Here is a 16,407-nt window from a genome sequence, read left to right on the forward strand (position 1 = left end):
ATAATTATCAAACCAAAGAACGGGTGATCCGGGAGGACAGAAAGAGAAGGGCAGAGATGCAGTACGATGGTCAACAAATTGCTTTCTACGAGGATTATACCCCGGCTGTGTTGGAACAGCGAGCACCGTACCGCGATGTGATGGCACTACTTTACAAACGGGGGCTGAGGCCTAGTCTTCATTACCCGGCCAAACTGATGATTACGGAGGAGAGCGGGGACAGATTACGCTTCATGTCTGTTGGTGATGCCGAAACGTACCTCAAGGCCAAGCTAGCCTAGCGTGGACGGCTACCTAACGAGTACCTAGGGGTAAGCTAACCTGACGCCGGCAGCAATGAACAATGAATGTAGAATGCGAGACTGAAATTACAGACATCGGTTGGGCTAAACTGGTCGACCGCGTTAGACCTGACACTTATACTTCATGGGGAGATGCTATTGACATTAAGCGGACTGGCTTCTGAAACAGAACTTTATGCTTCCCAAATAGCTGACGCGGATTCTATTTACACTTATTTCTAATTCCTTTTTTTTTCTTTTTTTTTCTTATTCTTTAATAGCTCTTCTTTTACATGTGTCTCTCTCTCATTCAAACTGTAGACGTTCCCTCTGTTTAGAGGCTGCAAGATAAATAGACTGGACCGGTTTGACAGGATAATGAAGGTTCTATGTGTATGCTCCAGGAGTACTCAATGCGCGGATTGGAATGTACAGAGACTGGGCCTGAATTTACTAGACCATTTACCTAGGTCTAACGGACACCTCGGGGCCAGCTGAAACCAACACCAACAGCAATAGACATGATTACGACATATTAAATGTGCTGCTGAACTTGTAGACCTTGGTTGGATTATATTGCCCAGTCACTATAGAGTGGCCACCTATGCCTCAGAAGGGTAATATTGTTATTTCAATCGGAGTGACTCCTTCAAAAGGAACCCTATGCCAATCAGGTTGCTATAGCCATGACCTTGTGAATAATTGCATGTCGTTTTCTTCTGCTCCCTATTTCGTAATTTTTGTTGTTGCGCCCTTTTTTATTTTTTATATATATATATATAATTTTTTTTTTTTTCTTAACTTAATTTGCCCTTTCTTTTTGTATGGATTTATATACATGACTCTCTAGGCAGGGTGAGCATATTCAGGGTGCACATGCTCCTCTTACTATCTGAGGGTCTCAATACAAACAAACCGGATAGCATCTATTGGGTAGTGGGGGTTTTGTATACATGTTTCAGGAAGCACTCAAGGTACTGACTGAACCAACTCAATTTGCACACGCTTCTTTTTACTGTCTGAAGGTACAGGTCTCTAACACTGCCGAATGTAGCTAACCACATTACCTTTCTATACATATTTTAGGTACATTTTGAGGTCCCTGAATCGTGTAACCCCTGTAACTGCATATACCTCTTGATTATTATTATTTTACTCTTTAAATATATGTATATTTATTTTATATATACAAAAGGAGAAAGGGAAAAAAAAGAAGAAAGTGGCGCCTCTTTTTCAACTCTGTTAAGGTTTTGCAATTTTTATATCCCTAGTTGGCATGGTAGCAGGGGCTAAAGACATTCTCTTCGAGCTGTTATAGGTTGGAAGCGGGCTTTGCCCAGGTCCACTGAATTATAGGTTGACCTATACACACTTTCTATGGGTCACACTCCTTAGTGGGAGTCATTGGTAGCGCTTTTTCATCCATGCTCTAATGGATGAGCCCCGAGTTGTGTTGCAAATATCTTTCATTTTTATTCTAATTTTAACTTTTGAATTTATTCATCCCTTTTTTCTTTTTTCTTTTTTTGGCTGTTCGAATGTTCTTTTAACACAAATTTAAAAGTTTATCCATAACCATATTGGAGGCTGTTCGAAATGAACGGGAGAGAGGGGAAAAGAGGAGTGAGGATGAAGTCTCCACCGGAAGGAGCGTATCCTGAGAGGTACAAAGGCTGTTACTGTTCCCTTAGGGACCAAGGGATGTACCACCGGGTGAGTATGTTTGTGTATGGTTGTGTGGGTGCATGTGTGTGCGTCAACCCCCCCCCCTTTCTTTATCCCCCTCTACCTTTCTCCTCTCTTCCAATGTTTCATCTTTTCAACTCAGGTATGTATATACTTAACAGAACATGGCAGTGACGGGCAGGAACATCCGTTTCGTCTCATGGAATGTCAAAGGGATGAATAACTCTATCAAGGCTAACAAGGTACTTAACTACCTACGGCATCTCAAGGGTGACCTTTGTTTTTTACAAGAGACACACATCTGCACCTCAGATATCCCCCGTATTAACACTTTGAGTGCCACTCACGAGATTTCTCGTTTTTTTTTATAGGTGGTTGCTAGCCACTCACGAGATTTCTCAGATTTTTTTTTATTTTTTTTGTAGCGATCTGAAAAATTATTGCATCACCCGAGCCTACCCGAGTATAGCCGAGCGGCGCCGGCGATCACTGTGGAAAAAAGCGCCCCCTGTCGTCTCCCAGATGACATAAGTGATTTTGGAATGGACTCAATGAAAATGAATGGGGAAAAAAATCCGGTACTCCACATTTTCCAGTTCACTGATCCAGCCGGGGTTACCACAATTCATTCTGGAACCTCAGATCCCCGCTGATCATGGAGATCTACAGTATCGCGTTGGATCCATACACGTATCGATTTTTTCGAATGGTGATCAGGAATTGGAATATACCAGTTGGATACCATCTGATGTCAGGTAAGGACTCTATGTTATCAGTGTTAGGATAATCAGAGTAAGTTTGATGAAGTTATAAGCTGTTTTGTGAAATGTCTTCTTTCGGTTTCACTGTAAAACTCCGTGAGGAAATCAACGGAGCGATTATCCGTGCGCGGCCGTAATGTGCTTGCGTGCACGTATAATATTGATCATCTAGCGTTTATTTGAAAACGATTCATAAAAAGGCCGACGAATATCAACGTTGTGGAATATTCCACTAAAAGACGATTTTCATAGAATGCTCCAGAATTAGCTGTTTTTATATCAAAACGGGGGCTTTTCTAACTGCTCTGAAACGGAAACGACGCGATAAAAAAACAATCTGCCTTGACAGCACTGACTGGAAAATAGTCTTTGATAATGCGATGGGCAGATTAGACACATAGCCATAATTTAAAACATAGATTAGGCGATATTAACGTTAACATTGGCGCCGATGGTGGCATTCAGCCGGTAAAACGGAAAACCAGGCGTGGCGCTCAAAGTGTTAAGAGAGCATGGATGGGACACATTTTTCATTCTAAATTCTCTGCAAAAGCCAGGGGAGCTGCAATTATTATACATAGGGATGTACCCTTCGAGCCTTCCACCATTTTAACTGACCCTGACGGACGATATGTTATAGTGTCGTGTCGGGCAGGCTGCAGAACATTCCGGTGGTTTTGGCCTCAATATATGCACCAAATTGGGACAATGATAAATTTGTATCCAATTTATTTTCCTCGATACCTAACCTTAATGATCATCACATAATTATCGGAGGAGACTTTAATCAGGTCCAAAACATAGAACTTGACAGGTCTTCGGATAGACATACTACCATCTCCAAAGCGGCAAACATCGTAAAAATTTCACATGGAACAGCTTGGCCTTATAGACCCTTGGAGAGCAAAATGTCCTACCGATAAACTTTTCTCCTTCTTCTCCCATGTCCACCACACATATTCGAGGATAGACTTCTTTTTACTAGATGAAAAACTACTACATAATGTAGTCTCTACTAAGTACCATAGTATAGTCATTTCCGATCATGCCCCGACATCCGTTGAAATTAACTTCCCCCAGGGTAGAACCACCCTCTAAATTTTGGAGATTCAACTCCCACTTATTATCTGAACCTGAATTTAAGGATTTTATTCATGCACAAATAAAAATCTTCTTTGAGATAAACGACACACCTGAAGTTAGCAGTGACATACTCTGGGAGGCCTTTAAGGCATATCTCCGTGGACAGGCCATCTCCTTTACCTCTCATTTTGGGAAGCAGGAACAATCCAAATTAACGGGTATATCAGATGAGATTAAACGATTAGACATCCAGTACTCGTCTAAACCCACCCCTGCTCTATATAAAAAACGACTCCAGCTTCAATCACAATATGAATTGCTTTCAACTAGTAAGATCGAGAGACTACTCCTGCACACCAAGCAACGTTTTTTCGAACAGGGGGACAAGGCCGGAAAATTACTTGCGTACCAAGCACGAGTGGCGAGTGCCTCTAGACTGATTCCCAGGATAAAATCCCAATTAGGTGTCACTACAACAGACCCTACGGAAATTTCTGAAATTTTCTCTGACTATTATTCCAAACTTTACACGTCGGAGTCTTCCCAGCAGGACTGGGATCGCCCAAACCCCCTCAAGTCTCTCAAGTACCCTCAAGCGAATAAAGCGTTAGCTGAAGAGTTAGGCACGCCTATAACCATCTCTGAAGTGACTGAGGCAATCAAATCATTACAAAGTGGTAAATCACCCGGGCCAGATGGCTATACTACAGAATTTTATAAAACTTACTCCGGGTTGGTTGCTCCTTTCCTACTGAGAGTATATAACGACTCCCTTCTAAAGGGCCAAATGCCACCCACGCTATCAGAGACGTCATTGTCCCTGCTGCTCAAAAAAGGTAAAGACCCTCTCCTTTGTAGCAGTTACAAACCAATCTCCCTCCTTAATGTGGATTGTAAAATATTGGCTAAGGTCCTTTCATGCCGTCTTCAGAAGGTGGTCCCATTCCTGATAGACCCGGATCAGACGGGTTTCATCATGGATAGGCAATCCTTCTTTAACACCAGAAGGCTGTTAAATATCCTTTTCACAACCACGACTGGCGCACCAGAAATGGTACTCTCCCTAGATGCTGAGAAAGCGTTTGACAGAGTGGAATGGAGATACCTGTTCCATACACTTGAGAAATTCGGTTTGGGCCCGGGTTTTATTTCATGGATAAAACTCCTATACTCGTCCCCGGTGGCCTCGGTTAATGTGAATGGTACCAAGTCGGGCCAGTTTGCGCTTTATCGTGGCACCCGTCAAGCTCTACACGCTCGCCGCAGAACCTTTAGCCATATGGCTTCGCAGTGAGGACAGATTTGAGGGGATTGAGAAGTTCGGCCTGGTTCATAAACTCTCATTGTATGCCGATGATCTCCTACTTTATGTCTCCAATCCGTCATCGTCCATCCCTGATATCCTGGATATTCTAGAACAGCATAGGGAGCTCTCTGGGTACAAACTTAATATCCAGAAAAGTGAATATTTACCTGTTAATGCATCTGCGGAACGGCTTCCTCAATCGCTTTTCCCCTTTAAAAGGGCCACGGAAGGATTCACATATCTAGGGATTTTTATGGCCAAATCACAGACGGAGCTCTTCGCAAAAAATGTCCGTCCTCTGCTGGATCGCTTTAAGTTAGATCTGACGAGATGGTCCTCTCTCCCCCTATCACTTCTGGGAAGGGTTAACCTGATAAAGATGGTGGTCTTACCCCGATTTTTATACGCTTTTCAGCATATACCAAATTTATTAATAAAGCCTTTTTCACTTCGATTGATCAACTTATAGGTTCATTCCTGTGGGGTAACAAAAGAGCACGTATTAAGAGGACGATCATGCAACTTCCCAAATCAGAAGGGGGTTTGGCTTTGCCTAATCTTCGCTATTACTACTGGGCATGTAATATAAACAAACTCCTTTACTGGAGGACCAGGAGGGAGGAAGAAGACCAACCCCAATGGGCTCGGATGGAAGTCTCCTCTTCAAAGTACTCACTCTGGTCTGTGGCAACATCCCAACTACCCATTTCAATTAAACAGGTGGCTCGGAACCAAATCGTAATGGATACTTTGAAAATCTGGAACCAGTTTAGGAAACAATTTGGCCTACACGCTCCGTCGGGGCTAGCTCCAATCTCTCACAATCACCTATTCCTACCGTCCTGTTCTAATCCTGTATTCAGAAGCTGGGCGAACAAAGGTTTGCTAACCATTAATGACCTCTACTCTGGAGGTGTGTTCTCCTCGTTTGCAGAATTATCAAAAAAATTTGGTCTTCCAAACTACCACCTTTTCCGTTTTTTTCAGATCAGACATTTTGTTCAGAACCAATTCCCACAATTCCCTGGCCGTCCTCCAGATTCTAGGACTGACCCTCTCCTATCGCTTGGTACCGGGCGGAAAGGGCTCGTCTCAATTATATATGATAAAATATTTTGGATGAACCCAACTTGCCTAGACTCCCTGAAAGCCAAATGGGACGAAGATCTGGGAATTATCATTACAGATGAACAATGGGATCATATATTAGACCTTGTACACACCTCCTCTATATGTGCAAGACACAGTTTGCTGCAGTGTAGGATCCTGCATAGGGTTCATTACACCAATGCGAGGTTAGCAAAGATATACCCGGATAGAACGGATGCGTGTAATAGATGTAAACAATCTCCAGCCGATTATATGCACATGTTTTGGACGTGCCCCAAACTCACAGAGTTTTGGACTGCAATATTTGATACACTGAGTAGGGTCCTGGGTGTGTCACTGCCTTTTTCGGTATCCCGAATACCCCTTCGATCGCATCTAGGGCTGCAAAACGAGTTGTGGCGTTCACTACCCTCCTCGCTAGAAGACTTATTCTCTTTAAGTGGATACACCCTTCCCCACCCACTCACAGCAGATGGATACATGAGATACTACATTGCATTAGGCTTGAGCGAATCAGATTCTCCCTAAAGGGCTCCCTTGAAACATTCCATGTGACCTGGCAACCATTTCTGCAACACATCGATACCCTGACTATCAATGAAGAGACTTAGAAAGGATAGAGCTTTACACCTCTAACTGCACTTCCATGTCTTTTATTATTATTTTATTCCTATTTTCTAATCCCCCCCCCCCCTTCCCTGTCCTGGTATGTATGCAGTGGTGCAGTCCTAATATGGGAACTGGTAACACGCCACGCCACGTGCACGCGCGGGTACGTGCATGCGCACATAACTGATTTATACACACACACACACGCACGCACACACACACGCACACACACACACAAGCGCATATACGCAAGTGCAATCTTTCTATCATACAAGCTCTTCTTGCTCTCTATTTGTGTGAATGTGCGCGTGGAAAGCTGGCGCGCAGCACAGACGCTTGATTCAATATCATAAGCAGGTAGACCCCCATCACGAATACACATCCGTGCGCGATCGCGCGTACTTCTGCCTCAGTGATCTGGTAACACGGCGTGTAACCGGGTGTGACCGCGACTGCACCACTGTATGTATGGGTGTGAATGAGACCCCGGGGGGGTGGGTGGGTAACTGGGGGAGGGAGAGAGGAACGAGGGACACAGCTGCAGAAGATCAAACTACTCAAGAATTACCACAACACTATAAGTAGGGGTGGGGGAAAGAGTGAAATAATTATTTAGTGTTTTTTGTGTTTTTAATTCTTTCTTTATCTCTTTTTATCTAAATATTTGTGCACAATGCAGATGGGTCTGATTGATATTGTTGTTGTTTTTTGTTTTTCTTTCCCAGCAGCATCTATGCTGTGTGTTTGTATATTTTGCAGATGTGTTTGTCAACAACCTCGGTGTGGGGGGGATGGGGTGGGAATGAGGGAGGGGAAGGGGAAATGAGAGGGAAAAAAAGAAAAAAGATGGAAAATGTACGATATCGACAACTGTAAATGTTCAAAAAAAATTCCTGTAATAAAGAAATTTAAAAAAATATATCTCTGTTAAATGTATTGAAATTATTACACAATAAGAAAAAAAATAGCAAGTAAGGGATAATGTAGAGAGAGTACCAGTCATTATTGCAGGATAATTCAAGTCTAGCATTGCCCTGAAGGGGTGCATTATTCTGCTTAATACACAGACCATCTATCCATTAATATATTGATTTAAAATAGTGCAGCAGAACTGCAACTGTTGCCATAGCAGCATAAATAAATCCTTGGCAGTGGTCCGTTATTCTCCAAAGTCTTTCTCTGGTCTGCATCCCCTTAACAATTGTGTATATTGAGCTGTACTGTACTGTACCCATTCTGCAATCTGTTAATTAAAGTTTTCAACCAATCACTCAATCAATCCACAACATCAGTCATTCTTCAGAAATAACAGACGGCAGAATTATTGATCAATAAGAATCAAGTATTCAACAAAGTCGTATAATAACACCAGTTAATTATTATGAACAAATCTTTGGTTACACTCAAATTATTTTTACTTTCATAACTTTAATACACATATTTATTTTTGTTTAGGTTAGTAATGATCTACCTTAACCATCAGACTCTTTATCTTGAGTGTGTTGTTGTTTGTTAGTCCTTGAGCTCCTGTCCCAGCTCACCTGTCCCAGGTCGATGATGAAGCAGTCCTTCTTGTTGAAGCTGTCCCAGGACAGAGGCACCTCTGTGGCCCTGGGGGCTCGACGGCCCGTCACGTGGAGCAGACGCTTGACGTCCATGTCGTTGGTCACCACCTGCTTGAAGCCCGAGGCCACCCCACCACTCTGGGGGGGAAAGGAAATATCAATCCTCCTCGTATGAAATATGAGGGCAGTTATATTAAACTGCAACTTCAGGTTATGTCAATTTAATTTGAGATGAGTATGGTCGAGGTGAATTCGGCATTAACCCTTTCACTACCACACTACCAAAGGGTTAATCCTTTCACTGTGACAATACAGAAGGTCAACCCTTTCACTGCCACATGACAAAGGGTTAACCCTTTCACAACCACACTACAGAATGTTAACCCTTTCACTACCACACTACAGACGGTTAGTGAAAGGTTAACCTTCTGTAGTGTGGTTGTGAAAGGGTTAAAGAATTCAGGTCAGAGATTGCACCTTCTACAAGATGGTGCATTTGGTGAACAGATATCTTGCTCTGCTTCCTGTGTTTCCCTGTGTGTTTTGGGATCAGTCCTCCTTCAGCCCATGTTTGTCATTTCAAACTCTCACATAGAATAGAATCTCTCAGTGAAGAACCTAAGACCTAAAGGCTACGACTTCCGCAACATAACATTGTTAAGATTTCTATAATTCAGTCCCTTATTGATGTGTGACAGATTCAAACCTGTGCAACTGATGTCTTTCCACTGGTGTCAATAATAAAAAATAATCAATAATAATAATAATAATAATACATTTTATTTATAAAGCGCTTTTCAGGAACCCAAAGACGCTGACAATGAGCAAAACAAATGAACAAAGAAACAAAGAACCACAGGGAATAAGCAACAGTATGGAGACAATTAAAGGACATACAACCACGGGTAACAAGTAACAGATACAGAGTCCAGTAGGGGAACAGTCAGGGAAGTAAGGAAACCGAGGGGAGGGGGGGGGGGGGGGGGGGGCAGGAGATGGAGAGAAAGTAGGGAAGGGGAAAGGGAGGTGGTAGGTTGGAGGAGGGTGGTTATGGGTAGGGAAGGTTGTATGCTTGGGAGAACAGGTAGGTTTTGAGTCGGGATTTAAAGGTGGAGAGTGAGGGAGAGTCACGGACAGTCTGAGGGAGGTGTGTTAGTGAGGAGGCGGGCGGCTGAGTTCTGGACCATCTGCAGTTTATGGAGGGAGCGGGTGGTGATGCCAGTGAGGAAGGAGTTACAATTAGGGATGTCCGATATTATTGGCCTACCGATATTATCGGCCGATATCGGCATTAAAATGTGATATCGGAAAATATCGGTATCCGTTTTCAATTTTTTTATTTATTTTTTTACATTTCTATAACCTTTATTTACCCAGGCAAGCAAATAAGAACAAATTCAGATTTTATTTATTATCAAAAGTATGCATAATGTTGTGTTAATTCCACAACAAGAGATATGTAATGTTAATTACCTGAAATTATTCGATTTTTTGGGGGGGGAAACCCTGCATATATCGGTATCGGTTGATATCGGTATCGGAAATTAAGAGTTGGACAATATCGGTATATCGGTAAAAAAGCCAATATCGAGCATCCCTAGTTACAATAGTCCAGGCGGGAGGAGATGAAGGCGTGTATGAGGGATTCCGCAGCAGGGGGGGAGAGGCAGTGACGGATTTTGGCAATGTTGCAGAGGTGAAAATATGATGTTTTTACAATGGAGCGGACATGGGGGTCAAATGAGAGGGTGGGGTCGAGGATGACACCGAGGTTGCGGACTAGGGAGGAAGGGATGATGGTGGAGTCATTGATGGTGAGTGTGATGGGTCGGGATCTGGTGAGGGTGGTTTTGGTGCCGATGATGAAAAGTTCTGTCTTGTCACTGTTTAATTTGAGGAGGTTGTGGGTCATCTAGGTTTGGAGTTCAGTAATGCAGGATTCGATGTGACTGAGGGGAGGGCTGTGGGGGGATTGTGTACTGATGTAAATTTGGGTGTCATCAGCGTAGCAATGGAAGTTGAGGTGGTATTTACGTATGATGTGACCGAGGGGGAGAATGTAGCAAATGAAGAGCTCCCAATCAGGGTTCCCATTTCCCACCCTGGCTCTGATCTGAAATTCCATGACTTTTCCATGACTACTGTGTGTCAAGAGCACTTCAAAGAACTAAACATTTACATTTCTTCACATTTAAGTGTTTTTCCAGGTAGAATTGTTTAATGCCACTAAACAGCTTGGTACCGCAATGTTTTGTTTTGGTCTGATGTGTGTGGGTTGGAGTTTGACTGGGGATAGACTGGATTATTGATGTTGGCCACACCTCACGCTCTGCCAAGACAGGTCTGGAGACTCACTAACGGGAATGGAACGACGAGCGATTTGCTCTGCACGGCACGAATGTAGGCGGAGAGGAATTTGCTTGAGTTACAAAAAGATTTCAACTTGAAGCAAGAAAGTTGTCTGGCATGGTGACGCAACCATGGGCATATCTTCATAATGAGGGTGAAACAGACTGAATGCTCTGTAGCCTATAGATACTGGATAGGAAACAATCTCGCTTTTGGAAATAATACAACTTTTTTTGTGTATTATTGTTATTGTCTTCACACCAGTTTAGCTAGTTTTGGTCAAGTCCAGCGGTCAAACTGACGCAAGTAAAGCGAGACAATATTTCTCTTTGTGGTGTAACTGAGAGTACTATTCAAGTTTCTATTATTTTCTTTTAAGGAAGAAAAAAAATGCCTCTTCTTTGTACTACTACTTTGTACTACTACCTTCAGTTTGTGGGGTAGCTTTGTGGAATGGAGTACAGGTGGAAAACGAAACAGAGCAATAACATTGCACAGTTCAAAAATAGATACCAAATGGTTGTCTTGTTTTTTAACCTTCTTTTTTCTCTCTCTAAGTAATAGGATAGTTTTATTTTAAATGTTATGATATTGTAAGAAAGGGGCAGGACTAGATAATCGTTGCTTCCTTCTGCCTCTTCTCCAACTCATCCTTGTTTGTTTTTCTATGGATGAAGACGGACTCAATATTGATTGCCTCTTAGTACTCCTCTTGGCTATTTGCTATGTTGGTGACACTAGAATTTGAGCTTCTGTACTGTTGCACTCATTGTAAGCATCTGCTAAATGCCTGAAATGTAAACGATGAAATAGGGAATCATATGGTTTTTATGCTAAATATCTTTCACCTTGTACGTGATGCCAGGCTTGAAGTAGCCCAAAAAGCCGACAGACTCGTTGCCTTGGACCTCTCTGAACTGTATGGGGCGACCTTGTAGGCAGTCGTCCAGTTGAACCAGGAAGATGGAAGCAGCAACCTTCTCGTCGCGAGAGCACTCAGCTCCTGTATATAAGCAATAATGATAAAAACAGGTATTGAATAATTGTTCATTGCAAAGATTCCCATTTTAACAGTTATTTTAAGCATATATTGAGTCTTTAAAATCTTATTTTATCTTATTAAGTATTATTCTTTTTTTTTATTAAATTAAATTATTATTTTCTGTCCCCTTTTCCCTGTTACCCTTCGAGAGAGAGAGAAAAAAAAATATATATATATCTAACCCTAACTAACCTTACTGTCATGCACTTGTCCTAATAAACTAACCTACACTGTAACACGCAACACTTTGATGAACATTGTTACTCAGCTGATTTGTACCCTTCCTGATGACTTGTCGTACAGAACTTGTAAGTCGCTTTGGATAAAAGCGTCAGCTAAATGACTAAATGTAAATGTAAATGAGAGGCCCTTTTATCCTCCCTTGTCCTTTTTTTTGTTTTTCTTTATTCCCTGAAACAAGGTTGTTTGTCAAGTCAAAAGATCTCAACCCGGGCGCCCCAGTGGCAAACCACATAGCGCGCTCAGCCGCGACACGGCCGACCCGGGTTCGACTCCCGAACCCGTCGTTATTTGCCGAATGTCTTCCCCCCACTCTGTCTCCCATTCCTCCTCTGTCTCTCCCTACTGGACTGCCCAGTAGTAATAAAGCGATAAAACGCCAAAAAAAAAATCTAAAAAAAAGAAAAAAAAAGATCTCAACCCATTGGCAGATGTTTTCACCTGGTTTGGGGAAAATAAGAATTTAAGACTCAATACAAGATTAAATAGTTTAGACAGGGATTCCAGTGCAAGAATGTATGCATCACGTAGTCATTATCATACGAAGAGACGAGCGTGTCATATTTTCAGGCGGTTTCATGCGGTTTCATGCGGTATATTATTAGTGCATCTCGTCCTTTACCCAGCCACATGTGAGCGTGGTAGGACGGGCCGCCGAAGGTGTTGAGCAGAATGTAGGCGTCCCCGGTGTAGAAGATTCCATGAAGTTCTTGGGGAATCTCTTTCAGAGCCATCTTCTCCACGCGCCACACCATCAGGCCGGGCTTCTTCCCTGCGTTCTCAAAGTCTTTGGGGCATGCCATGATTCTGAAGGCTGGGAGAGAGAACTGTCCTTTAGGCTATATATACATAAATGGTAAATGGCTGCATTTATATAGTGCTTTTATCCAAATCGTTTTACAATTTGTTCCTCACATTTTACCCATTCACTCACACATTCACACACCAGAGGCAACCATATGCAAGGTGCCAACCTGCTCATCGGGAGCAGTTATGGGTTTTAAGTGTCTTGCTCAAGGACACTTCGACACTCTGACCAGGAGGAGGGGGAATCGAACCCGGGAACCTCTTGATTACCAGACAACTGCTCTACCTCCCGAGCCACTGTCGCCCACATCACCTGAACGCACTACAACGTATGACGTATATCATGCCAGTTAGGGTACCTTGTGTATACTGCACCTTGTGTATACTGTTTACTTTTACTCATAGTATACATTCAGATAAAAATTATTTATTATTTATTGTAATGTATAATATAACCAATACAGACCTACAGAAATATGCACCCTTGTTTACACTGTTTATTTCTTCCTCATATTATTATATTCAGATCTCATTTTATTGCTTATATTTATGTCTTTCTACTATTACCCTGCACCGTGCTGCTATAATGCTTGAATTTCCCCAAGGGGATCAATAAAGAAATATATTATCAGACATGTCCTGTGTCACTGCAGTATAAACTAACTTTGACACGTAATAAAGACACTTACTCTAAATAAATAAGATAACCTTGACACATAGTACTATAATAACCATTTCATAAATGTCCCTTTTGATTATGAACTCTTCCAGTCAAGTGTGTATAATCCAGAGGGGGCTTAAACCCCTGTGCCCCTGCCCCGCCATACTAGAAAGTGTCCTCTTAGATCAGGGGTGGGCAATTCATTTGTACAAGGGGCCACATGAGAAACCTGAACTGTGTTGGAGGGCCGAACCAATGATAACTTGAACTTAATTCTGCTCAATATTCATTATCTCCCATTGTAAAAATGTACCGCGGGCCGGACACGGACGCCCAAAGGGCCGGAAGTGGCCCGTGGGCCGTAATTGCCCAGGTCTGTCTTAGATAGTGTTGATTGGTGTATTTATTCTGTAAAAGCAAAGAGCCTCAACTGTAGGGCCTACAGTGTAGGCTACAGAAAGTGGAGCCGCTCTGATTCTGCCAGCAGAGGGCGCTTGAAGTACAGTAAGTTAAAGATATATCTATATAAACAGTAGCAAAACAAAACTGGTAAGTACATATGGAATACATTGCAATTTCCTTCTGAACATAATATATTTTTGTTCACAATATTCTCCCGTCCCCCACGCTGGTTAGGTTAGCTATTGCTCTAAGTGAATACTTATAAAAATAATGTTTTCGGGATGACAGTGGATGGCCACACAATCCTAGATATTTAGGGATGTTGTGACTGTGATCACTCAAAACTAATTATACTTCTACCCAGTTGCCCAAGTCACTCCCATTCATGATGTTGTCTAGAAGCAGGTGATGTAGTATAGCCTACTGATGTAGGCAGTAAACATGCAATTAGAGGCAGAACTCCTCTGCCTTCCTAACTTACTCAGCTGCTTTCACTATCAACAGGTGCTTCTGGTTCTGCATGGAATTCACTGCATCAACAGTATTTTAAGCTACTGATTTATTTATTTACTGGCATATTGCTCATCATTAGAGTCACCAACTGTCCTATATTAGCCGGGATGTCCTGTATATTTGGGCTAAACTGTTTTGTTCAATATGGGACCTTGTCCTGTATATTGACTACCAAATCTTCTGTGATAAGAAGAGGAGAGGAGAGGAGAGGAGAGGAGAGGAAGGGAGAGGAGAGGAGAGGAAGGGAGAGGAGAGAAGAGGAAGGGAGAGGAGATGAGGAGAGCAGAGGAGATGAGAGGAGGGGAGGAGAGGAGAAGAGGAGAGGAGAAGAGGAGATGAGAGAAGAGAAGGGGAAGGGAGAGGAGAGGAGAAGAGGAGGAGAGGATAGAAGAGAAAAGGAGCAGAGGAGAGAAAAGGAGAGGAAGGGAGAGGAGAGGAGAGGAGAGGAGAGGAGGGGAGGGGATGGGAGGGGAGAGGAGAGGAGGAGAGGAGAGGAGAGGAGAGGAGAGGAGAGGAGAGGAGAGGAGAGGAGAGGAGAGAAAAGGAGAGGAGAGGAGAGTTCTGTTGTTTCAGAACCATGGACAGTAGTACATATTAAGATGTACAGAAAAGTAACTTAATGGACTTTTTTCTGAACCCAGATATGATTATTTTGTGTTATTTATTTCATGTCTGACTGGTAGGCATGCTATTAAAGTGAGAAGCATGAACTTAAACTCAACTCAGAGTACTTGCCATCATGTGACTGTATTATCCTTATAATACAGTGTTACGTTTCATATTTTGTCACAAAGTAGTATGATCACATTATTGTCTGAGCAGCTTTAGCTAACCAAATTATATTGATCCTGAGGGTAGCTTCGTTCCAGTAGTTGAACTCCTTCCAGTGTTAAGTAATTGGTAGCTTGAAAACTAGCTTTCAGAGTAGCTTCCACAACACTGGCTCTGGTTAATACATGTATTCTTTGATTTTTAAACAGTAGCCATACGTTGTTATTATGGTTAAATAAATAAATTTTATTTTAGGAAAAAATTACCCCCTTCGGTCATTTTGAACAGCCCCCTCAGTCACTTCATCCGGGCTGCCTGCACCACACCCACACGAGATAAAGCTGGGAACGAGGTTAACACTTCCTGGCAGTGGCACACCACCATTCTCCCTTATTTGGTAGTTGGCTGGCAACCGTATTACCGTGTAAACTAGGTTACCAACTCCCGTGACGCTGTCCAAGTCTCAACAACATACTGCAGGTGCAGGTTATAAATGTCTACCAACTATTGTTACTTATCTGCCAGAGTTGTACCCTTCCTGCTGACCTGTTGTACAGAACTTGTAACTCGCTTTGGATAAAAACGTTCAGCTAAATTACTATAAATGTAAACTCGAAAAGAACATTTGACTGTATAGGCTTAAACACAAAAGCTAAATCGACAGTTAAAATAACCTTAATAATAGCTCAACTATTCAGCCTTTAACTCCCCAAAAGACAGCATGCGCGCATATGATTATTAACATTATAATTATGTTCCCGTCTACCTGATGACGATGGAGGACAGATGCGGGTTCCGTGTCACTGCTGCAGAGGTGGACCGTGGACGCTGTCGACAGGAGGGCTTTAAGCTCCATGTGCTGAGTAGGCGTGTCCACCCGCACCCCGGTCCGCACCGCACCCACATCGCGTCAACAACACGCACGCACCCCGGTCCGCACCCACCCCGAGTCAACACGCACGCAGTATTGAGGGAGGAACCGGACGACACAAAGGAGATGCCTAAAGGTATGGATTAGTCGAACGGGAAAAGCAACAGTCCCCCGTTCGAAAGTCAACTCATCTCTTCAAAAGACTAGTAGTGAATGAATGAATGAATGAATGAATGAATGAATGAATGAATGAATGAATGAATGAATGAATGAATGAATGAATGAATGAAAACTTTATTTAACAGATGGGCAGAATGGGTACAATACAGTACGGCTCGAGTCAATACACA

The 16,407-nt window shown here is 42.6% G+C and overlaps 1 protein-coding gene across 1 annotated transcript in view; it reads right to left on the reverse strand.

Moving 5' to 3' along the window:
* Window positions 1-16,111, reverse strand: part of scinla (scinderin like a) — a 34,479-nt gene extending 18,368 nt beyond the window's left edge. The window contains exons 1-4 of the mRNA XM_084309031.1: window positions 15,953-16,111; window positions 12,655-12,846; window positions 11,599-11,753; window positions 8,378-8,539 (exon numbers count right to left, since the gene is read on the reverse strand). Coding sequence (XP_084165157.1) covers window positions 8,378-8,539; window positions 11,599-11,753; window positions 12,655-12,835 — 498 coding nt within the window. The 5' untranslated portion in view covers window positions 12,836-12,846; window positions 15,953-16,111. The remainder of the gene's footprint in view (window positions 1-8,377; window positions 8,540-11,598; window positions 11,754-12,654; window positions 12,847-15,952) is intronic.
* Window positions 16,112-16,407: the final 296 nt, after the last annotated feature.

This window comes from Notolepis coatsorum (genome assembly GCF_963971535.1).
Source record: "Notolepis coatsorum genome assembly, chromosome: 2".
Classification (NCBI taxonomy): Eukaryota; Metazoa; Chordata; class Actinopteri; order Aulopiformes; family Paralepididae; genus Notolepis; species Notolepis coatsorum.